The 22937-nt window shown below is 47.3% G+C and overlaps 10 protein-coding genes across 10 annotated transcripts; 6 read left to right on the plus strand and 4 right to left on the minus strand.

Annotated features, from left to right (window-relative positions):
* Positions 1 to 120: 120 nt before the first annotated feature.
* BGW36DRAFT_404330 (uncharacterized protein) lies at positions 121 to 1912 on the plus strand (the record flags this gene model as incomplete). The annotated part of the gene is made up of 3 exons (XM_046218930.1): positions 121 to 251; positions 310 to 969; positions 1020 to 1912. The coding sequence occupies exons 1-3, from the start codon at positions 146 to 148 to the stop codon at positions 1910 to 1912; spliced, it is 1659 nt and encodes a 552-aa protein (XP_046077114.1). The 5' UTR covers positions 121 to 145.
* Positions 1913 to 1957: 45 nt separating this feature from the next.
* On the minus strand, positions 1958 to 3418 carry BGW36DRAFT_287112 (major facilitator superfamily domain-containing protein; the record flags this gene model as incomplete). Its single annotated transcript, XM_046210481.1, has 1 exon — positions 1958 to 3418. The coding sequence occupies one exon, from the start codon at positions 3416 to 3418 to the stop codon at positions 1958 to 1960; it is 1461 nt and encodes a 486-aa protein (XP_046077115.1).
* Positions 3419 to 5042: 1624 nt separating this feature from the next.
* BGW36DRAFT_423624 (uncharacterized protein) lies at positions 5043 to 6093 on the minus strand (the record flags this gene model as incomplete). Its single annotated transcript, XM_046219855.1, has 4 exons — positions 5043 to 5439; positions 5487 to 5580; positions 5633 to 5714; positions 5767 to 6093. 4 exons carry the CDS (start codon positions 6091 to 6093, stop codon positions 5043 to 5045), a joined length of 900 nt encoding a protein of 299 aa, XP_046077116.1.
* Positions 6094 to 6429: 336 nt separating this feature from the next.
* Positions 6430 to 10687, plus strand: BGW36DRAFT_444704 (uncharacterized protein). Its single transcript, XM_046221650.1, has 7 exons — positions 6430 to 6943; positions 6993 to 7052; positions 7103 to 7405; positions 7465 to 9245; positions 9297 to 9830; positions 9892 to 10083; positions 10132 to 10687. The coding sequence occupies exons 1-7, from the start codon at positions 6797 to 6799 to the stop codon at positions 10376 to 10378; spliced, it is 3264 nt and encodes a 1087-aa protein (XP_046077117.1). The 5' UTR covers positions 6430 to 6796; the 3' UTR covers positions 10379 to 10687.
* BGW36DRAFT_370596 (kinase-like domain-containing protein) lies at positions 10548 to 13322 on the minus strand. Its single transcript, XM_046215268.1, has one exon. The coding sequence runs from the start codon at positions 12943 to 12945 to the stop codon at positions 10996 to 10998; it is 1950 nt and encodes a 649-aa protein (XP_046077118.1). The 5' UTR covers positions 12946 to 13322; the 3' UTR covers positions 10548 to 10995.
* Positions 13323 to 13534: 212 nt separating this feature from the next.
* Positions 13535 to 14098, plus strand: BGW36DRAFT_423627 (uncharacterized protein; the record flags this gene model as incomplete). Its single annotated transcript, XM_046219856.1, has 1 exon — positions 13535 to 14098. The coding sequence occupies one exon, from the start codon at positions 13535 to 13537 to the stop codon at positions 14096 to 14098; it is 564 nt and encodes a 187-aa protein (XP_046077119.1).
* A 158-nt stretch (positions 14099 to 14256) lies between these two features.
* BGW36DRAFT_394251 (uncharacterized protein) lies at positions 14257 to 16844 on the plus strand (the record flags this gene model as incomplete). The annotated part of the gene is made up of 7 exons (XM_046217894.1): positions 14257 to 14284; positions 14340 to 14714; positions 14765 to 14917; positions 14965 to 15038; positions 15089 to 15452; positions 15501 to 15652; positions 15708 to 16844. 7 exons carry the CDS (start codon positions 14257 to 14259, stop codon positions 16842 to 16844), a joined length of 2283 nt encoding a protein of 760 aa, XP_046077120.1.
* A 736-nt stretch (positions 16845 to 17580) lies between these two features.
* On the plus strand, positions 17581 to 18423 carry BGW36DRAFT_423629 (uncharacterized protein; the record flags this gene model as incomplete). Its single annotated transcript, XM_046219857.1, has 2 exons — positions 17581 to 17945; positions 18021 to 18423. The coding sequence occupies 2 exons, from the start codon at positions 17581 to 17583 to the stop codon at positions 18421 to 18423; spliced, it is 768 nt and encodes a 255-aa protein (XP_046077121.1).
* A 1186-nt stretch (positions 18424 to 19609) lies between these two features.
* Positions 19610 to 20482, plus strand: BGW36DRAFT_355483 (uncharacterized protein; the record flags this gene model as incomplete). Its single annotated transcript, XM_046213652.1, has 1 exon — positions 19610 to 20482. One exon carries the CDS (start codon positions 19610 to 19612, stop codon positions 20480 to 20482), a length of 873 nt encoding a protein of 290 aa, XP_046077122.1.
* A 366-nt stretch (positions 20483 to 20848) lies between these two features.
* BGW36DRAFT_370600 (uncharacterized protein) lies at positions 20849 to 22674 on the minus strand. Its single transcript, XM_046215269.1, has 2 exons — positions 22405 to 22674; positions 20849 to 22347 (listed from the first exon to the last, which is right to left on the minus strand). Exons 1-2 carry the CDS (start codon positions 22511 to 22513, stop codon positions 21170 to 21172), a joined length of 1287 nt encoding a protein of 428 aa, XP_046077123.1. The 5' UTR covers positions 22514 to 22674; the 3' UTR covers positions 20849 to 21169.
* Between the last annotated feature and the right edge of the window lie 263 nt (positions 22675 to 22937).

Raw genomic sequence — 22937 nt, forward strand, 5'->3', positions numbered from 1 at the left:
TACCCCTGACCGTGAAGCGATCGTCGTATCTGTGCCTGGGGTAAAATTTCCGCTTGAAAAGGGCTATAAATTAAGAGAAGGAATAGAATTTAACATTAAAATATATCTCAAAGCTCCCAACAAAAAGAAAAAGAAAAATTCTCACATGGAGATGGGCTGCCCCCCTATCATTAGAGTCTCGAGCGACTCATCTGAGCCATCTTCTGAGTCGACGACGCTTCACCCGAAGAAGACAACACAAAGACCGCTAGGTAGTATATGCCCCGTTTAGTAGGATTTGTAGTACAATGCTAATTTGGATATAAGTAGCACCACGAGAATACGCCGAAGCTATACTCTTTCATTCCAAACAAACTATTCAAGACACGGTTTACCCTGGAGACATCTTCGAAGATCTGGGACTCTATCTGAAAAATGGAATGCAAAACGGTGACTCATTGTGCAACACCCAGGGGACCTTGCACACCATCGATAAGCTTGGGGGACATAGTCTTGATGTCTACTCTAGTCCCTCGCAATGTGCTGGAAAGCTAGAAGAGGGTAAAAACTCGATGAAATGCCATATTCTCTTCCTGCACGGATACCCTTCCCCACAATGGATCAGCACAGTCGGCGCTTTCTGTCGCACTGACCCTCAATTCTTCCATACGCATCTGCGATTTCGATGTCGGAGGGACTATTACTCAACTCCGACCTTACGTTCGGGTCTAGAAAACATCATAACCCTCCGATTCGTCACACTAGGATCGAGAGAAGAGAGGTCTGGCGAATTTGATCAAGGCCGAGTCGACGCATTGAGGCTGGATAGTGAGAGGAACATGACCAGATACAAGCATGATCTTATGCTAGGCAGCAGATTTCAAGCCGGAGATTCTATAGTTAGATCCTTTTCGGTTCTCGATGAGAAGAACTTCTTTATTGAACAGGAAATGTCCATATGTCTCCATAAACACGACGAAGGCTGGATAAGTGAGTGCTCTGTCGGTTAAATATTCTACAAGTCTACTGATTCATCGCAGTATTGGTAGCTACTGATAGCGGCAGAGATCTTTCAAGAGGGCCACAGGGCCCTTGGCTACCACAAGAAGATGGTCGTTCATACTTACCATGGACTATTTTTGCTCCAACTATACAGCACAACTCTAGAATCTGGACGAAATCCTATCTAGCAAAACCTACGACTTCTAACAAGTCCCAGGAAAAATTTCCACAAAGCGCCCAATTATTAGCGCTATATTGCGGTGAGACTCTGGACACACCGACAATGGTTCTTGATCCGTTTTATGCCATCACTGATCTCTTCCAATTCTGCGCATTCTCGGAGATCCAATTCATGAATGTGATAGAAGCTAAGATCGAGGGGGACACAGACTATAATTCTCTGATGAAAGAGAACCCAACATTGTCGAATCTTTTGTATTGTCGAGAAATTGTTCAAAAGCACTTGACTCACCTCCAAGAGATAGTGAAGATTATCAAGTGCTCAGGTGGCCACCTGTGGCCACACGTTGGAAAAGACCATCTGCACCAATACCAAAAGGCACTCAGAGCCAAGGAAAGCTTGTTGGAGGATTATGAGCAGCTAGTTGAGAGAGCAGAAGTCATCATCAAGCGCTGCTCGAAGGGTATGAATGTCATCATGAACAATGTTATGCTGGCCGAGGCCAAAAGAGCTATGGTGCAAGCACGATCAGTTGCGAAGTTGACCTTGATTGCCTTCTTCTACATTCCTCTATCGTTCACATGTGCTTTTTTCAGTATGAACATTGCAGGGTTTGAGCAGGAAATTGGTCGGATTTGGCTTTGGTTCGCTGTGTCTGTGCCTGTGCTCCTGCTCTCAATTTCATCCCTCGTTCTGGATCGTCGGAAGTTGACGACAATGTGGTTGTCAATAAAGAGACGTTGGGAGTAGGGAAGCTAGGCTATATAGTCGTCTACTATATACTGACTCGGTAGATTAATTCTCTTTTAAACTTTCCGGAAGTTCATTCTCCTTCAAGCACAGACTCGCTATCGCCGCAACAATAGCCTCGGCTGTTACAGTATAGAACACTGCATGCAATGCATTCATGTAATCTTCTTCCGCTTTCTGCCTTTCCGGAAAAGCGAGACTTTGTACTGCATTGAAATCTGTCCGTAGGGTATTAATCAGTGGCCCAGCCCCCAAATCATTCCCGAAAGACGACCATAGACCGTCATTCAGGATTTTCTGAAAAACTGCTGTTGATACTGTCATACCAAGAGCCATGCCTGTGAATCTGAAAAAGTACCCAGCTGACTGCACGCTGGCTTGGTGATCATCCGTAATGGAACTCAAGGAAGCCATCAACACAGTCACCCAACTGATTCCGAAACCTGCCCCAGACAAGCCTAAGAACACAAATGGGTACCATGAAGGCGACGAAACCCTCAAGAGCAAGAGCAATGCAGCGCTAAGAATAACAAATATCTGGGCCAAGACGTTGAGCCAGTAATATTTACCTGTGATCTTAACAATGATCCCAGCTAGCATGATGGAAGCAGCAGCTCCAAACGCTTGGGGGATAAACCGAAGTCCTGATGCTGTTGTGGAATGGCCCAAAACTTGGAGATATATCGCTATATAGAATTCAATTGAGAAGTATGACATTGAATTCAAAAGATAAAATATTGATGAGAGGTAAAGATTGCGGTTGTGTAAGAGCTTTATTGGCAAAACGGGTTCCTTGGCGAAGTAGGAGTCCCAAACCAGAAAAACGATGAAACTAACTAGAGATAATGGAAGGGGTACCAGTACCAGCAATGAATTCCAGGTATGAGAATTCCCTCCCGACTGAAGTCCAAGTTGGAAAAGCACAATGGCGAGCAGGATTGCTATTCCGCCAACGTAATCAAGACGACGTAGACTGGAGATATGTGATTTCTTCTTTGGAATTCTCACGAGCAACCAGGCACCTATAGCCAAGACAATCGTAACCGGAACCTGGATTAAGAAGGCCCATTTCCATCCTATGGTGTCATTCATTCCTCCACCATACAGTCCCCCAACAGCCAAGCAGACCCCAAACAAAATTCCGCCTACTGCTTCGGTGATGCCTCTATTTCGAAGGGTCACAACGTCGGCCTCGATGAAGGATACGACCGACTGCATTACGCCCGAGCCGAATCCCTGTATGGCTCTGCCAAGGAGCAACACCCACAAATGTGTGCTCAACCCGCAGATAAGTGTTCCGATCACGAAAATGGCACTAGATCCTATCAAGCAAAATCGACGACCAAACACATCTGCCACGTGACCAGAGAGGGGATTCGAAGCAGCCATACCAATCAAGTATGTTGTTGCTATCCAGGAGAGGTCCGAGAGTGAGGCGAATGATGCCGAAATGGGAGCTAGAAGTGTTGCAATCATGGTCTCGTCTAGGAGAGGGAAAACTAGCATCGTCTGACAAGGATGACGTGAGTAAAACGAGAAAGGAGCCTGGGGCAATGGAATGGTTTACCCATATGATTCCAAGAAGCATAGCTACTTGGATTGTCGACATCTTTGGGGCACCAAGACCTTCATCTCCCTGCGGAGCAGCCCCCTCATCCGGAGACACGTTCTCAGTCATCGTGTTATGGCCCTGTGCCTTGCTCTGAGCCATGGAGTTGGCCTCTATTGAATTTTCAGCTCCTAACGACCGGCACTGGATGATGCTAACAGAAGCAGGACAGCAATAATAGTTAATCGGAGTCACTCCTGCATCCCTTTCACTTGAAGAAGTAGCCGGAATGACATGGGAAGTGTTTGTGCTTGGGAGAGTCGGAAATAACGCGACTAGGGTCATGGCCGAGGACGAGGCTGCAGCAACCTCAAGATCATTGGCCTTTTAAAACTTGGTTGCATTGACTGGGTACAATTACATGGGTGTCTAGGGGGGGGTAAACTAAAAGTTAGCGGCTGGGTGTTTAAACCGGCAGAATTAAAATGGCCAAAAATAATAATTTTTGGCCATTTCTAACACTACAGCTGTAGCGTCGTACAGAAATTTTAGTACGATGCATCTGCATAGACTCTGCATATGCTTCACCTAAGTTCTACATATGTCATAACCTTTCAAAATAATTTTTTAAAGGCTTTATTTAGGGTGTCAGGGTGTGGACCAGGGTTAGGGTTAGAGATGATTAGGGGTTAAAAGTAGCTGTCAAAGAAGGCTAGAGTATATAAAACCAAAGTATTAAGTAGGACCTATACAAAGTCCATACAATTTCTCACGCTAGTGTCTAATCGAGTAAGCCAGTGCTTAATTTAGCAAAAGTTGACCACTGGTCACCCGATATCCGCTCATGCTAAGATTTTAGTCTGCACCGGCCGAACCTTCCGAGACCCTTGTTCAACTGTACTGTAACTATGCCCTCGAGAGGGTTCGGTGGGTGTGGACTAAAATCTTAGCGTGGGGAATTGAAACGATCAAACCGCGCCACGCGTGACCGAGCCAAACATGTCAAGCCGTGCATTCCAATAAATTGCAAGTAGGCACGCCTAGCACCGCACAAGCAACTCTTAATTAATTCTATCTTGTTTTCATATAAGATCACATCTAGAAAAACTAGCGCATCTTCGCATAGCGGTCCAGCATGCCAGACGTCATATCTAAAGAAAAGAGGCAGCCTTGGAAGGCTTTTGAGAGTAGCTTTGGTCGTGATGGAAACAGACCGATTACGTACGATGCACCGAAGGGTGCCAAGCTCGAGATCGCAGGTACATCGGGAGAGTTGAGCCTGAACATTCTTTATGACACAGGAGACTACAAAGGTACGTGGCAAGCAGTCTTGAAATGTTGCCAAAGTGGCTCACAAATCTGTGTTCAAACCCTAAATAGCGATGGAAAGTGACGATGATAAGTTGAAACGGAGCTAAACGCATCTCGCATTTCGAAGCTACTTGGTCACAAATAGGATAACTCTCATTCATTGTCTGTCATAGCTCATAGCTGCATCCGGACAATAAACTTGATTACAAACAAACAAACTTTCATTCATTAATTCATGAACGCTAGTCATGCAAGACTGCTTGAGAGGCATTAGAGCGGTTGGGAATCATCTTCGAAGTAAGCTAGAGCCCGGATCTCGATTGTTTCCCTGGGCACATGGTCGTTATTATTGCCTCGCAGTTGAAATGACGAATGAGGAACTCCTTTCCTAGCATGTAAGCCAAAGACAACTACAGTCATTGAGGTTGAAATACCATGGCGGGTGTGCGGCTTCGCATCTCCCTGAACAAAAACCCATGCTTCGGATGCTTGCTGATCGCTAACGTAGTGCCACTTTTGCTCTGGGCTGAAGCGGATGTATTCATTATTGATGGTGAAGTCTTCAAACACAACGTCGCCAATTTCGATTTCGTGGACATTCAAATTTGAATTATCGCACAATGCAAGTGGCCAGTCCTTGACGGGTCCCCTTATTGGTCTCCAGAGACTTGAATGTTTCAGCAACGACATCATTTTTCAACTTTGAAAACGTACTTGTAAAACCTATAATTCTGAGAGGGCAGGTCATGCATGTCGATTTTGTGATTCAGTCCTTCTGCTAGTCGTCTTGCCCAGTCTTTGCTTATATCTTTATATCTCTTAGTTAGAGAAGATTGTAATTAAGATCTTTAAACAAATACCAATGTGAACCATTGTTGTGGGCTGATTATGCTCATAAGCCTCTCCGGTTGCGATTGGAAAAGTTTGGTGCTGTTTACGAATCTGCACTTTGTCAACCTCTCAATTTTAGAACTAGATGTGATGCCCTTGCCACATATTCAAAGATCTGAACGCGAAATGCGCCAACCAGCTGCTGTATTACAGCAGCCACCTCTGTCATATATACCGTCACTATCTTGTCCTCATTCTCAAAGTCTTCATAGGCCATTTTAGTGTGGAAAGGTACCAATGCGAAACCATTCTTGTCGAGGTTGAAATCCTTCTCGCGACCGCGGATATCTTCAATGATTTGCCGCCGGTGCTCTGCCTGAATATTTGTTCTACGCAACCCTTTGGGAGCTTCAAACTTGAGGCAATACGGTCTTTCCTCCCTGAAGAGCTTCTCGTCTGGCAGAAAGCCCAAGGTCGCATGAACAGACATATTGGTAGACAATCCCTGACAGGGAATTAAGTGAGACAACTGTACTCAGCCTCATAGACAGTAGCAGATCGGAACCTCTTACAGGGAACCTGCTGGCCCGCTGATTATTAGCACATCATCAAAAGAAATCACAATCACAATCACTTTAGCGCCTAGCCCCCACTCTTGAAAGAAAGCCTATGATATGAAGCGCTATACCTATCGCACAGGCGGAAACAGGGATCCTTTGACTAGGGTTGTACTACCTGTGCAGCGGGGTCAGCCGGTGTTTTCCCTTGTGTCGACACGTGCACTGCACAGCCAAACGAATCTAGAAACTAGTTACCCTGTTGCGATGCCTTGGGCATCCAATACTGTATAATGCCAGCCGCCCACACCGCCCGATGCCACACCATTGATTCATATAGAATCAACCAAGCTGCTTCCATCCACAAGCTCAAGGTCTTCTACGACGACTCCTTACCCTGAGATCTAGAGAAGGATATTCGACAAGGACAGCAGCAATCCAGACTGGAAAATGCCGAGATTGAACGACTTGTCGCAAGTCCATTGTGGCCCTAGAGTTCGAACTTTGTACGTTCACCATCCTGGTCGTTAGTCAAATGGAAACCACTGATAAGAAAGGTTTGTTGCAATACCGGGAGCTGGAACATCTCCTCCCAGTGAGTGGAGCGATCTGAATAAAGACATCTGGCCAAAATCTATGCACGCAGATTCTGCTCCTGATTTTGGCGTCTTCTCTTTCCCAAACGAGCTTGCTACAGAACATCAGGCTTTCTCTTGGCAACAGGTCGAGAAAGCTGGCGCCAATTTTCTTAGCGCTTTAGAAGGTCTCATAGAAAACAACCAGGTAGGCCTGTTTGATCCCTCTTACTTCAGCGCTAAGAATCATTTCAAAGCTCAATGATTGTCCAATATTTCTCGCGGCGCACAGCACCGGCGGGATCATTTTGAAGCGGGTGAGATCTTTCAGAATATTTTTCGGCCGTATCTTTCGCTGACTTCATAGGCTCTGTGCATTGGCTACCACAATCCTCAACGGTTTCGACTTCTTCTGCGAAATATTGCTGGTGTCATTTTACTTGCATGTCCTCACTCGGTCTCAGATAATCCCAATACGTGGCTGAATATCTCTTTAATCTTCAAAACCTTTTTAAAGTCGAAGATGAAACACGAGGTAACTCGACAGATATCTGCTGGCCTGTCAAATGACTGTCTCAGCTTTGAACGAGTCATGGATGAGATTCCCGTCTTAAGCGTATTCGAGACTGCAAGGACGCGCGTTGGAGGAATGTTTGGTTCCAAAGTAATGGTTCGTTAATCTCTTAGTTTTCTCCTTTTACCCATGCTAGAGTTTTAACATGACGAAAGCTTGTCGATAAAACCTTCGCCAAAACAAATACAAAACTTGAAGAGATGATTCCTTCCAAATCTGACCATGCCAATATGTGCTGCGTTGCGACTGGTAGTACCGAGTCTACTGCCATCGTTTCGTTTATTGAGACAGCAGCGAAGAAAGCTCATGACAACATCAAAAGAAAGTCCCAGGAATGTGGGTTGCCTAAACATGCAACATTTAAATTATATCTTACATTCACAGACAAACGTCCCATCAGACTCGGTGAATCAATCCGAAGCAAATCAAGCTCAGGATCACTGAAACGGGAACGGATAACGTCCACGGACACAAACTCGTCAGCTCCAGGACACCCTTCAGCCTTTACGAGTCCCAAAGGAACTGCGGGATCCACAGTTGGCAGCTTTCAACTTTTACCATCTCTCACGGACTTTTCGGTTGATAAGATGGACCCAAAGTTACCCTGCTTTGTGATGCCCCTGAGCCGAAATCATGTATTTTCTGGCCAAGCTCAACTGTTGAAGAATCTTGAGGAATATCTTTTGCCGATGAGCGACGATCATTCTGCCTCGGAGGGATCAGAAACTGGTGGCTATCTGCGGACGTTTGCACTTTGTGGCCCTGGCGGCATGGGGAAATCTCATGTCGCAGCTGAATTTGTGTATAGGTGCAGGGACCAGTTTGATGCGATTATCTGGATATCCGCTGATGAGCCAGTAAAGCTGGCTCGCAGCTTTGACCAGGCGGCAGCCGCTCTTGGGCTGGTGGAGGCGGAATCTATGGAATCCAGGGATCATATCCTGACCCGAGATGCTGTCCTGGGATGGCTCGCAAACCCTATCAAGTCATATAAGCAGCATGAAAACACTCAATACAATGAGGCGAATTGGCTATTAGTATTTGACAATGTAGAAGAGCCCGATATGCTTGATGACTATTGGCCAGCATATGGTTCTGGCTCGATTATTATAACGAGCCGAGACCCTCTTGTGAAATCCTATGTTTATTCCCTCAAGCGTGCATTAAGTATGCCGCCACTTGACGCCAGCGAGGGAGCAAAACTACTCGTCAAGTTAACTGGCCGAAGAAAGCTGAGCACCGAAGAGCAGAATAGTGTCACGACGATAGCCGATGTTCTCGGTGGCCTTCCTTTGGCAATCGTCCAAATGGCTGGTGTAATCATACGTCAGGATCTGACCTTCTCCGAGTTTCTGGACAGATATCAAAAAGAGAGTGCTCATGCAGAACTTTTCAACCTCAAGATCGGACCATCGAAAGCTCGCGCAGGCTATGAACACACAATTGCCTCTGTTTGGGCGTTGGATCAATTAGAAGAAGGCAGCCATTCCTTGCTGCAGGCTATGTCCCTCCTTGATTCAGATAGTATCCCTGAGTACATTTTGGAGGAGAACCCTGCCGCAGGTATATGGCCGGGCTATCCATCAACGAGCGCGGAATACCAGAACGCTCGCACAGAGCTGATACAAAGATCCTTAATTACACGGCAAAAGGACAAGAAGACGCTCAATATACACCGACTCATCCAAGATGCAGTTAGGGCGAGAATGACTGATGATGAGTTCAACAAAGTGTTCAGCTCAATGTTATCCTTTGTCTCTGCTGTCTGGCCATATGAGGAGTTCAGTTTTGGAAATGAGATATATCGGTGGGCCCGATGTCAAGATCTCTTCCCTCACGTCTTGAAACTTCAAAGCCTATTCTCTAGGTTCAAGCTACCAAAGGATCTAACGCGACATCATTTGGATGGCCCAAAGCTTTTCATCGATGCCGCATCGTGAGTTTCCACTACAGCTTGAAGCTTCCCACTGCTAATTTCCCTCTCCAGAAATACCAACATGTGGGGTCGCTTTGACGACACTATTCCTCTCCTCTATCTAGCAGAACTAATGTGCGATGCCTTTGGGGATGGGAATCAAAACGACCGGTCCCCAGAGGATCTAAGGGACCAGTTAGCAGTACTTTACCGAACCATAATTTATGAGCGTGGAGTTCGAGCTCTGCATACCAATGACCCAGAGCAATCCTTACTGAATATGAAAAAATTCAGCCAGATTGTGCGCAATAGCTATCAAGACAAGCCTGGTGGCACAAACCAAACACTTGGTGTCTCCTGGAACGAGCTGGGAAACGCCTATCTCCAGAACAACGATGCTATGAAAGCAGAAGGTTGCTTTTTCGAATCGAAATGCTCCCTTGAGGCCCTAGATGGCGCAACCCAAATCAGCATCTCGATGCCTCTGATCAACCTCGGCTTTGCCGCATGGGTTCAGGGCCGACTCGGCGAGGCGGATGAGATCTTCTCTCAAGCGCTGGCAGATCGAGAGAAAGCATACGGGGCCAATGACAAGATTTCATTCGTGTAAAAACCATATTTTCTCTAAAGCTACATTTTTCCCTGCATGCTAATCTCAAACGTATAGGACTGGGAAACTTCTCCTGGGTTATGGCAATGTAAAACTGGCGCAAGGGCAGCTTGATGAGAGCTTTTTGTTACACCAACGCTGTCTTCAGCAGTACAAATCGACGGTAGGAAATAATCACCATCGTACCGCTGACGGTTGCGTGAAGGTCGCTTCTCATTACGTGCGGCTTGAGATGTTTGACCCTGCCTTGTAAGTAGCCCCCCTACTTTACTAGTTAACAATCCTAACGGTGAGCAGAGTATTGCTTAAGCAGGCTATTAAGATATACACTGCGGGTGGACATCTGTACTTCATCGCAGAGCACACACGCGCACGGCGGAATCGTGGGATGTTGTTCCAGCGCATTGGAAACCTAACTGAGTCGAAAGCAGATCTAGATGTTGCCAGGGAATTGTGGAGAACGATGTGTCCGAATGACCGAAGGAGGTTTGAGGATTTGGAGGATGAAGATTTTGATCAACGGGTCATGTTTTGGTCGAGATGATGGCGATCACTTATACCATGAACAGTATGTTTTGACGTCATCAGTGACTACAGAGCATTGATGCGATTCCCACTTCATGGATACCTGTTATATAGGCATATGTCTGGATAATTCAAGCTCTTGAGTTGAGTATTTAGTGTCACATCTGAACTATATCAATAGTATACACGTGGACAAACAAGTACAAAGTAATCAGCCGAAATTTAAAAGACGAACGAAATAGCACAGTTTTGAATAGTTAGGATGCCAAAATGCGTGAATTAGGAAAAAAAAAAAAAGAAAGATAACGAACCAACGCCTTGCTTCATATCATATCGCATCTGAACGCTCGTATCGTGTAAATTCAAATCATCGACGCTCGCGCAACGCTGCTGATCATCAATTGACGGTCAGGGGTATCATCGACTGCTGTGCTCAAGACTCAAGTGAACGCAAACTAACCCATCCCAAGAACGATCCTTACCAAGCCAAAATATCCCAAACAATCAAAACTTAACTTCATCATACATATCTAGACATATCCATACAAGTTGGCTGATAAGGTCTGGTTACCTGTAGGTTAAATGAAACGAATTCGACAAAGGTCCTATAACATCAGCAGGGTGTAGAGCCGAGGCTTATAACCTCCAGGTAGACTCATTCAGAGCCTCTTCGGGCGTCTGTGGAACGTCTTGGAACCATGGACAGTCAAGGACTTGTCTAATGGTCCAACGTCTTTCCGTGTCCATTTCCAAACAATGGCGTATCAGCTGTAGAGTGTCACGGCGACCAACATCATTTACATGACCCGCGAGAACCGCATTGGGGTCCCATTCCCCTTTGAGAATGCTGGCATGTGTCCGTGGCCCAAAACCATTCTGAAACGGACGAGATCCGACAACAGTTGCGTAAACAACAACGCCAAATGCCCATATATCAACCACTGGGTCTACCAGGCCACTTGTCGAAAGAAGGAGTTCCGGTGAAGCATACTCCAAGCTTCCCGCAACGCTCGTGCTCGATCCGCTTGGGCCGATGTTCTGTGTTGGGGGGCGATCGGCGGGATTATCGTACGTGTCTATAGGTTCTCCTCCAGTGTCTGTTGCCATCCATTCTGCCATGCCAAAATCACAGAGGAGAAGTTTGGCTGTCTCGCTACCATCCTCAGCCCTCTCAGGATCAAGCAAGCAATTCTCTAGTTTGATGTCACGGTGGACAACCCGCATATCTTCGTGTAGATAACGCAGTGCAGAAGCAAGCTCGTAGGCATATTTCTTGGCGAGGTGCATATCTATGCCGCGACGATTGGCTTTCACCAAGTCGAAAAGTGTCCCCCCAATGGCGAATTTGGTAAAACAGAAAGTAGCATAATCGGTTTCGTATACTGCGTCCAGAGAGAGAATGTGAGAATCATTCAATTGCCGCCATATACGAACTTCATGGTCGAATTCAGCCTGTACCTGGTCATTCTCTTGCTCGCTTTTACCTAGAACATGTTTTTTCACAATTTTGACTGCCAGACGCCGCGTAGCACCATTGCCCTCAACTTTGAAAGCTTCTTTGACTGTGCTAAAACCACCGAATCCAATTTGCTTTCCGATAACATAATCAGTCCCTACCATCTGCCCCTCATCATCAGGCTGAGGAGCCATAACTTCCTCCGGAGAAGTCCACATAGACAAGAACGCACTAGCTGGTGATTTCCCACTCGAACCAGTAGACCTTCTGGACCCCTGCCGCATTGCCCTTCGCCAACTATTACTTCCTTCAAGTGTATAACTGCGGGATTTGCTTCCGTAAGATGCACTAACGCCCATAGTCCAAATACTAGGGTCTTCGAGAGAAGCAGCCCGCTGAATAAGAGGCGACGAGGATAATGGAGAGAGTAGAACTTCTTTTGTTCCGTCCCTTGGGTACTCAGAAGGTGTCCGAACTTCTTCCAACGGAGACATTGTCGATACTGAGGTGAGTGAGGTCGGCCGATCAAGATCCTCAACGTTTAATTGATCATCATCCCTTTTGGAAGAGAACGGCAACCCATTACCCATTGATGGCGAGTGTTGTCTGCCGTGCCTTTGTTTAGTGTCTGACACATCGTAGTTGAGCTCGGCTTGATCTTGGGTTTGTACGTTCCGCAAATTAGACAATCGCGTTTGTAGTTGACTGTAAGCAGTGTGGCGGGAGTCACGACCCGGCAGAGGTCCTTCTAGCACATTAGGGCGCCTTGGATCGGTGTGATCTTTCGAACTAAGGTCAAACGGTGGATTATGTTCGCGCAAATAGTCCTCAAATGTCGACGAGTAGTCCTCTTCCGGTTTGTGAGAATAGCTTATATCTGACTCGAGACACGGAAAGTGGTTATCATCTGGACGAGGAACAGCCATCGGAGGCGTGTCGTTGTGTAATTCATTCATCACGCTCTCTTCTTCATCCTGTGGTCGTGTCGGTGCCATGTCATTTTCCTTCGACCTTTGCTCTTCCCCGTCATTAATTTCGCCATATTTGCGGGCTGGACTGGGGGATTGGCTTCTGGCAAGAATAGTATCGATTTTCAACCCTGAAAATGCTTCTCGCTCAGCATAAGCCATGCCCTCGTCGAGAGCTTATGTTTATTTCAACACGGGGGGTGATCAACACGAGGCGCCTGCATACCATAACCACCTGACTTCGGCAATGACGCACGGACTTGAACGGTTACGATGGGATGATTTTGAGTCGTTAAGTGAAAAGTGTCGCCTGAGTAGTTCGGACTCTCGATGACGTCGTTGTCGCAACAAAGAGGCTATACTGTGCGTAGCCGTATTGTAAAGTCGATAAAGCTAGACACAAGCTGGCGATGAGTCGGGAGGAATCGGTTGATATTAAGATAGAGACAAGCGGTCTGTGCTGTCACAAATTTGGTCGATGCGGACGAGCTGTTGAGTGAATAACAAAGCTTCAAGGGAGGGGCGACACCGAAAAAAAAGAGGCGCTTAGGAACGATTTAGTAGAGGAAAGAGCAGTTACTAGGTTTTACCGTTTTGCAGAACGCCGAGAGTAAACGAGAAGCGGAGCCTTACAGTAATATGACCAATCAGGAGTGTCCTAAAGTGGTACGGTATGGTCGCATTATAACGCCAAGCCTGATCAGGCAACGGTGGCTTTGATTCAGCCAATCAGAACTCTGAATTTGACCAGATGAAGCATCATCTGACGGGTTCGAGTCTCTTGGCAGGTGCGATTGGCCCATTAGGATCTCCAACCGCGTTACCCGCAACCGATCTCCAGTCCCACATTCCGGAAAGGGTCTGGACCAATCACAGCACGCCAGACCAGATGAAGCCACTAGCAAGCGTGCGGAGAAGCCCCCAAGCCTCATCCCAGCCACATCTCACATCAAGCGACAAACGCGCGGGACCGGCGCTTGCCTCACAACGCAGCAAGCACGGGCAATGCCCCTTTTCACGGGTCATGGGAAGCGAAAGGGCCAACACCATCACGACACACGACGTCAAACGACCACCGATTCACCCATCCCAATCTGGCGGGGGCAAGTCTCCGATTCTGACTCTTCTCTTTTCATTGACTGTGGTGGCACCGCGTGCTGCCTCTTCCGCTCCTTTATTTTTCTGCTTTTTTTGCGCCGTCTGCGCTGCCCGGCAATCGACTTTCCCAGCCGCTTCCACCTGCGGTCGCACCTCTTTCCATACAGTCGCACACGCACCTGCAAGACTTGTCGATATTTTCCTTTGCGCAAATTAGTCGTTTTATAACTCAATTTGAGTTAAGCGATCCGCACTTCCAGCGCATGAATGAATGTATCCAGAATCTGTGAACGTGACCTGGCGAAACGGTGTCACTGACTCTTGGTATACATTTGATTGTTTGATGTTGAAAAATTCTCTTCGATCGTCGTTACCATGACGAGGCCACAAATGATCAGGGCCGGTCAGTGCCTATTTCCCTCTCTATTCATTCCTCGTACTGACATATCGGCGGCCAGATACAATCGACCTACAGGATCAAAACTACCCCTCAGCGAAGGACCACAGCTCGCACGGTGCACGTACAAACGGTCATTCTGCCTCGCATCACAATCAGTCGTTACGACACGCAGAGCAGGAGGCTAAGGACGAATTGTCTACTGGTCCTCGAGTTTCTTTGGATCGTTTCGATGGCGATGATGACCGTACCCAAATTGATATAGGTTACGATGAGGCTGAAGACATGGTTACAGAGTTGGCAGGGTCTCGTAACGGGGAGAATGGGCATTACGAGTCTGGAGGCGATGGAGAAATAGCGGACGTTGAAGGGGACGACGATCTGTTGGACGACGATATGATGGATAAGATCTCTTCCTCGCCTTCCATCGATGATGGTAAGTCTGTCAGACGATGATTGGAGTGACGTGTCCTGACATGACTGTAGAGGATATTGATTTCGAGTTCGTTTACGCACTGCATACGTTTATCGCAACGGTTGAAGGGCAAGCAAACGCCGCGAAAGGGGACACAATGGTTCTTCTTGACGATAGCAATAGTTATTGGTGGCTTGTCCGGGTCGTCAAAGATGGCAGCATCGGTGAGCTATTTGAACAGCTGTTTGACATTTCATCTAACCTCCCAAAGGGTACTTGCCTGCAGAGCATATTGAGACGCCCACAGAGAGATTGGCTAGATTGAACAAGCATCGAAATGTCGACGTATGTCTTTACTTGGTACATTAATATTTGCGATTACTAAAAATTTCCAGCTTTCTTCAATGATGCTTGGAGACAATCCAGAAAAATCCAAGAATCCACTCAAAAAGGCCATGCGGCGACGCAATGCGAAAACTGTAACTTTCGCCTCACCGACATTCTTTGAAGCCTCTGATATCGACTATTCGACTGAAGAAGAAGATGGCGAAGGCGAGGAGATGGCCGAGGAAGAAGAACCGGCCCATGAACCTGAGGGCAACCCGGACGATATTCGAGATGAGGATATTGTTGTGGAACCTCTGAAGCCCCATAAGGAAAAGATCTCTCGAGAACCAACTACTGAAATTGAAGACACCCAAATCGACCGGTCGAGCCCGGAGAAACCCCGCCCTAGTGACGACTCCCTGGATCGCCCAGGTATGATGATTTGTATCCATTTGCTCACATTTTACTGATAATGTGCAGGTGAGAATGTCAGCCGGTCAAGAAACGGAACACTGCGAAATACAGACTCCTTCTTTAAAGATGACACTGCCGAGACCAAGAAAATCTCGCTTACTCCAAACCTTCTGCGTGACGATTCTGCCTCTGGCATTTCCAAATCCGAACTACAAGAGGTAGTGACACTCTACTTGATGACTTTTCCGAAAGCGGCAGCTAACTGGATACCAGGGACGTGCAAGTCTGGAATCTCTCGAGAAAAACCTATCTTCCACAGAGAAGAGCAAACGTAAAGAAAAGAAACCCGGCATGCTCAGCGGGCTGTTCAAGCGAAAAGATAAAAAGGGCAGAAACTCAGAAGACGATGCTGAAGAGATGGAAAAGACTTCTGACGAACTGTCGCCTCAGTTCAAAGTGTCGTCGGAATCTTTGCGTGAAGCCAACAACAACAAACCCCAAGGGATTCAGAGACAGACAAGTCGACTGCAAAAGCAGCCACCGGCAGAACTTGTCGCGGCCAACCAACAACGTGCTACTCAGGAAGCTGCTACTTCTGCTAGTAATGCGTCCTCACCTGTCAAAGAGGGTTTCGGTCCATCTATTCGAAGAGTCGTTTCACCATCAGGCGCGAATGTCGTGGCACCACTTCAATTACGGCCTTCTCACGAATCACCCTCGTCATCTTTTGAACAGCGAAGGCCTAAAGTCGATGTATCATCTCCTGTGAAATCATCGAGTCCGGCTTCGCCTAAGCAATGGCAGCCTACGACGTATTACGATCCGGAAGACGAGGCTGACGAGGTTGACGAGGTTGACGAAATTGCACCTACAAACAAAACGATACCAGCAACTCAGCCGCTGTCAGTGGCATCTTCCCAGCAGCAACCACAACAACAGCCATCTCCGCTGCTTGCTAACAAACAGAGCAGTCGAAGTGTGTCAGAGTCTCCAGTGGATGTTTCGCCAACCCGCATTCAACCTCCGGGATTAACAGTGGATACCTCTTCCCGTGATGAACGATCCGTTTCTCCTGTATCGTCTGAGTCATCATCTCCCGAATTAATTGAAGGGCCTGACAGAAAAATGGACGAGACTACTCCAGTGTCGACTATTTCGTCAAATGCTACGGCGACCTGGAGCGACGCGAGCTTGCGTTCATATCTAGACGATGGGAATGACATCAAGGATTTGCTCATCATTGTACATGACAACTCCAATGTGCAACCTGCTGGACCCGATCATCCAATCACTGGCAGCTTGTTCAAAGATGAAAGCAAACGCTTGAAGGAAATGTCTGGGCGGCTAGATGATATGCTGTCCGGCTGGATTACGCGAAAAGCAGAACGTCGTCCTGTCAAAGCTTTTTAGCCTGGGCCTTCCTATTTATTATATACAAGAATCCCATCAGATCTCTATTAGATCTCTATTAGATAACATGGTTTTGGAATCCATGTTCGAAAATCTCTGTTCAGCAGAACACATTATGAATAAAGCAATGGACAATTGAGTTATGATACGTTGGTCCGAGCAAGCAACATTATTGCTTCTGAAGCTGTCCTTCGCTCTTTTCTTTCTGATTTACTTTGCATGCTGCGCTTTTGCCCCTCGTTCGTCGTTCATCCTGGAGATTATCTCATTCAGCCATTACAGCGGGCTCTGTTTCTTGCCTTTTCTCTTTTTATAGCCGAATGTTTTGCTTTCGGCGTCATCTGTTGGGGCTATTGTTCGAGTTCGAAATACCCTTGTTTATATGAGATTTTCCATTGAAGTACAGGTCTACCGGTCTATACTATTTATATGGCTTCGAGAAAGCCCCTCAAATAAATCCATGAGCGTACGCCGAATCTGATCCCCTGGAAATGAAATCTAATAAATAGACTGTAGGGTGGCTGGTTTAATGAGATGGAAGTGATCTGCCTCTACCCCACCACGTCGTCTGCCACGAGACCGGGACAGCTGAACAGCTGAAACCATGATATCACCAGACTTGGCAGCCATTTAGTTAGCGCTTATCTCACTCTCATTCACTCTGTTCGAATTTATTTTTGCAACTACTACTTGATTGTCACCCACAAACAACTGATCGCACGGTGAGCTCCCATCGATGTCGGACCCTTATAACAACAACCGCTATCCACCTGGCCTTGGTGCTGGTGGTGGAGGCGGTCCGGGATATCAACATCAACAGGGATACCCACCCCCTCAATCAGCCGTTCCTGGCGGGCAGTATTATGATCATAATCAACCGGCTCAGGGCTATCACCAACCGCCTCCAGGAGCACCGTACGGGCATACTCCCTCACCCCAACCACCGCCTTATCATCCTCAAGACCCGAACTACGGTCAAGGCTACCAACACCCTCCAGAGGCTCAAGCGCAGTACCGTCCCCCCAGCCATAGCCCCCGCCCGCAGTACGACGGTCATGCGAACCAGCAGGGCGCAAAACAAGGCGCAGCGTCTGAGTATTAGTATGTAACACTTACCTTCTCTTGATAAGTCGGTATAGCCCTCTCGAGATTAATTAACTAACTCTCTCTGTACAGTAATGGCATGCAACCTGCCCACGCCGGCGCCGTGAACACTCCTGGAAGTATCCCAGACGGGGCCCCACCACCAGCAGGCGGCGAAGATGAGCGCGGGCTCGGAAGCTCGCTACTCGGCGGCGCCGCGGGGTATTATATGGGAAACAAAGCAAACCACGGGATACTAGGCGCCCTCGGAGGCGCGATCGCAGGGAACATGCTCGGAAACAAGGTCCATGAGGGGAAGCACGATCATGGGCATGGGCATGGGCATGGGCATCATGGCCACGGACACTCGCATCACCATCGCAGACGGGGAAGCGGAAGCAGTGACAGTTCATCTGATGACAGCGACCGAAAGCATAGCCACAAGCACAAGCATAAACATCACGGCAGTCACTCGAGTCATTCGGGATTTTTTTGAGGTGGAGGTGGCGAGGTGTCCTGTTATCCCTTGTTTGTGCGATTAGGCTGCTGTATAATAAATAATCGAGTGTAATGAATCCATTCACTGATTGAGATCCGTCAATAATACATCCTATATGAAGGATGAGTAAGTTATTACGTAGCTTGGTTAGTTAACAAGTTAGTTAGCAGTAAGTGGTAAGAAAGTAGTAGGCGCCAACAGGAAAGGAACCCGGGACGCAGCGTCAGCCTATCGATTTTGCCCCTGCGTCAACGTCAAACCAAATCCGAAACAGACAGCATACTCGCCCTTGATCTTCAGTCTTCTCTGCTGCCCACCAATCCTCCGGGCCGGCTCTCTCTACTGTCGACCTATGACGCTAGGCGTTTCAATGATCGTCTCGGGACGATCCAGTGGTTCGTGCACAGCGTCGCCAAAGGTGTCCTGCCAGTGACTAGCTCGATGGTCAAACGCAAGGAGATGGCTAAAATTCATTGTTCGCAGCCAATGGGACTTAAGTTCGGCTGCTATGCCTTGCTCAACCGGCGGAGTCGCCACGGAGGCGAGTGGTTTGGCCCCGAATTGGAAATTGATATGCTTTCTGAAACGGAGAGCGAATGGTGACAAACCATTGCTGCGTGGTCGTTGATGTGGTGATTGCTGTTATTATTGTCGTCGAGCGTGCAGGGAAGTGTCTTCTTGCATCGTCTAGAGTTTGCTTGGATTCAATCCTGTCTTTGATTCTTCAATATCCTCCTGCTGCTGTATATACCGGACTTGACCGTCTGCTTAATCCTTTATAGGGTTCCCTCCTGCGACATTGATATTCAGCTGGACTAATCAACCAGTCAATCGTTAATAATTCATTTTCATTCATATTCAAGACTTATTCCTCCTTGAGTCTATACCAGCTCATCTATCTGCCAACAACCACAGTTGCACCTAGCAATCTGGCGCTAGGCCGCTCGTTTCAGACAGCTTCTGTTGCATCGCATCCAACCAACACAGCTAGACGCCTTAAACTGTCTCAAGGGGCGACAAAGTGTTGCACCCCCCAACACCACTATTTGCATAATTACTTTCATTATTATTCCACCTACATCATTGCAAACTTAGACGTGACCTACAGCTTCGGCTCCATCACCTTTAATTCATCACGACCGCCATCATCAACCTCAATATCCACACACGAGGGGGAAAAAGGATGACATTCACAAATCATAGACAGCTCTTCCTCCTTCTCTTATTATCAAGCCTCAACAGCTGCGCTCTTTCGATCTCCCTCTCGAAATTGGAGCAAATCAGTGGCGTTTCGACGGTCTGTTCCTCCGTTTGGAGCAAGGATGTACCGGGATGCATAAGCGCGGATTTCTCGTCGAACGGCGACGGATGCTCATCCTTCTGCTTTGCTGGTCTGGGTGTTATTAGTTCGGAGGTGCAGGAGGCTTGCGCAGATGCTCAGCAGAATTTCGGGAGCAACACACTGTTGGGCAGGTTTCTTGAAGGACAGGGAGTATCTACGGTTTGCTCGGGGAAGGCTGGGGAATTGGGATCCGGGGATACCAGTACTAGAACCTCGACAACGAAAAGGCATCATCAGACTACGGCTACGACTACGGCGGCAGATTCAACGTCTCAGATAGATGATACTACAGGGACAACTGCAAAGCCGGCGCCGGATACAAACACACATCCCGTGCAGGAGTCGACTACAACAACAGAAACTACACAGATGACTGCGCAAACTACATCTGAACCAAGTAGTCAATCTAGCTCGCAAACAACCAGCGCACAGCCAGAGTCATCCGCGACTGATCAACTATCGCAATTGACAATAACTGCCGCCGATGCTACTTCGGGAACGTCGGCGACCATAACATCAGCTCCAATCAGCAGTACTAAGACGGCGTCAAGTTCGACAACGACATCAGAGCCTGGCACAGCCGGGTTTGGTGGAGTCGGGAATGCATATGATATTCTCGGCGGACAGAGTGGTGCAGGTCGGGTGGGGAGACCTTTAATAAATGTTGTTGCTGCAATGGGTTTCGCGATATCAGTGACGGCTATAACATATTAGTATTCTACATTGAATGATACCAAATTTGTTTTCATATCGATTACATATGTAGTATTCTTGACCTGGGTTGATATCCGGACGGCGCATTGCCGGGATATTACTAATCTCTAAGCTGTATTTCTTCCATCTCGCTTTCTATATGTCAACAAGTACCTAGATCGATACCAACCATGCATGTTTTTCGGACCCTATGTGAATTATAGGAGTGCGACGTGAGACACCAGTTGGCCCCATTCTTTAAGACGTCGCTGAATAGTACGGCTATGAACTTAAATATCATATTTATTAGAGAGTTCTTGGGCAATAGATTGACAGTTTGGCTGTTTGAAAACCCAGAAGATATTTCTTCTCAAAATTGGCTGAGGTTATTTGATGGCCGTCATGCAGGCATATTGAAATCAATTCTTGATTAATGTAGTGATCATTGTAGTGATTTAAAATGGAAGCTTGTGGAGAAGGAAGAACATACTTTGAAAGATTGGCAATATATTTCCCGTATATTCAGGGTTCTGTGGCACAGACTTCGCTCATTTCTCCTATAAATTGATGCACTTCATATTTATTGCTTTTTTTTTTAGAGGATGTGTGTATATCGTACTTGAAGATCACACACATATATAAGCCGTCATGAAATATAAACCAGAAATTATCAATGATATTCCCCCAGCCCGCTATTATAACCTCAATTTATGCCCCCCGTAGTCTGAGCTTCCTTGCTCCCCGTCGAGCCCTCAGTCTATTACTATTTTCCACAATCTCTCGATCAAGTGCCCACCACCAATTCCGGAAAAAAATCTCCCCAACCTCCCAATTCCTGCAATCCCACCCGTCCTCTCCACAAATCCTCATTCCCTCCGCATCATCATCAATATCCATTATCATATTCACAACGGCCAGTGGATCCCGCGCACTCGGCGGTCTTAATTCCGGTGGCTGCGAAAAGATATGGATGAGCTTGGTCCGAGCACTGGCCCAGGGAATGACGTCGAATACAGGGTGATGCGGGATATTTTGTTGAGCTGCGGTGGCTTTGAAATGGGGAGGGAGATTTGGTGGTTGGTTTTGCACGACATGCCGGAAGAAAGGGTCCCATATTTGCGAGGTGCAGTTGAGCATGTCCGTGATGAAGAAACCGGCTTTCATTATTTTAAGCATGGGCATATCAAGGCTACTGACATCATTTTGGACGCCGGGTGAGAGACATCGGCCAAGCTGGTTGGGATGTATTAATGTTGAGGATGATGGAAAGTTAAGGTCGGGGGTTTGTCGTGCTATCACTTCTATGGGTGGAAATGATATATGGCTGAACTGGGACATGCTGTTGTCTGAATCAGAGGCTGAAGTATCATGAGATACTTCTGCGGCATCAAGGAAGGCATTCTGATCACTGAGAACCATTGGGTTCTGAAGTGATAAAGCCTGCCCGTCGACAACATTGCTAGGAAACCGACATTGGCCAGTGAAGAACTGGAGCTGACCATTGTCATTTGACGGAGGTAAGTTATCGAAGAGGGCTGCGGAATCATCAGATGTTGAAGGAGTGGGAAGGGCGATAAATTCAGAATGATCGCAGTCAGAGGCAGGCTGGGTAACCAAGGCGGCTGGGATAGCTGACCAATCCGTCGGCTGCAGATCTGGAGGAGGGGGAGAGCATTCTTCGCCGGCGAATAGTTGTGCATCTGATTGCAATTCCGGGAACAAGACGTTAGTCCATTCAGGGCCAGTTCCCTGCACGATTTGTGTTGTGCTTGGACAAGATTCGGCTCCAGCTGTGGTCTGTGTGGTGGAAGCCTCTTTACTGGATTGAGACTGAACAGATCGGAGCTTCGCTTCCAGATCTGCTAGTCTCTGCCTCTTTCGCTCTCCTGGCTATTGGTTAGACAAAGCATTGGAAACCAGCCAGGAACCTCAGGAAATCATACGATATCTCCTCTGCGCTAACACGTTTAATACACGCTTACGGTCGGGATCTCGTGGAGAAGGCACTTCTTCAGCGGATCGTTTGCACTTCCTTGCTCTTTCAGCGCCCATAATTTCCCAACTGCCACGTAAACTGATGTAATGATCTCAAATTAGATGTGAAAAAAAACGTTATGGCCTTCGTTGTAAGACGAGATGAGCGTTGCCTAGCTGCGGATGATGCGGCCATAACGTTATGCTGTCATCGAGATCTCGTATTCTCGGCATTATCCGACCCAACTTGGCGCTTGATTGGAGAGTCATACACCAAAGTGGGTTTAGCTGTAGCACGCCCCCTTCTCATCAGGTTCTTGAGAATGTTATGCCCCTTCAAACATGCTCAAATCAAATGTGCCTCGGAGACCTAGAGATGGGAAATGAACTGAGGAGAGGCATGAATAACGTAATTTTGCCGGGTATAAAACGGCAGCGGAGGCCGCGCATTTAGCCCTAACTAAATCATTAAAAACAACATCTGCTCAACACCAGCTATTAA

Source organism: Talaromyces proteolyticus (assembly GCF_021365285.1).
Source record: "Talaromyces proteolyticus strain PMI_201 chromosome Unknown BGW36scaffold_2, whole genome shotgun sequence".
Taxonomy (NCBI): Eukaryota; Fungi; Ascomycota; class Eurotiomycetes; order Eurotiales; family Trichocomaceae; genus Talaromyces; species Talaromyces proteolyticus.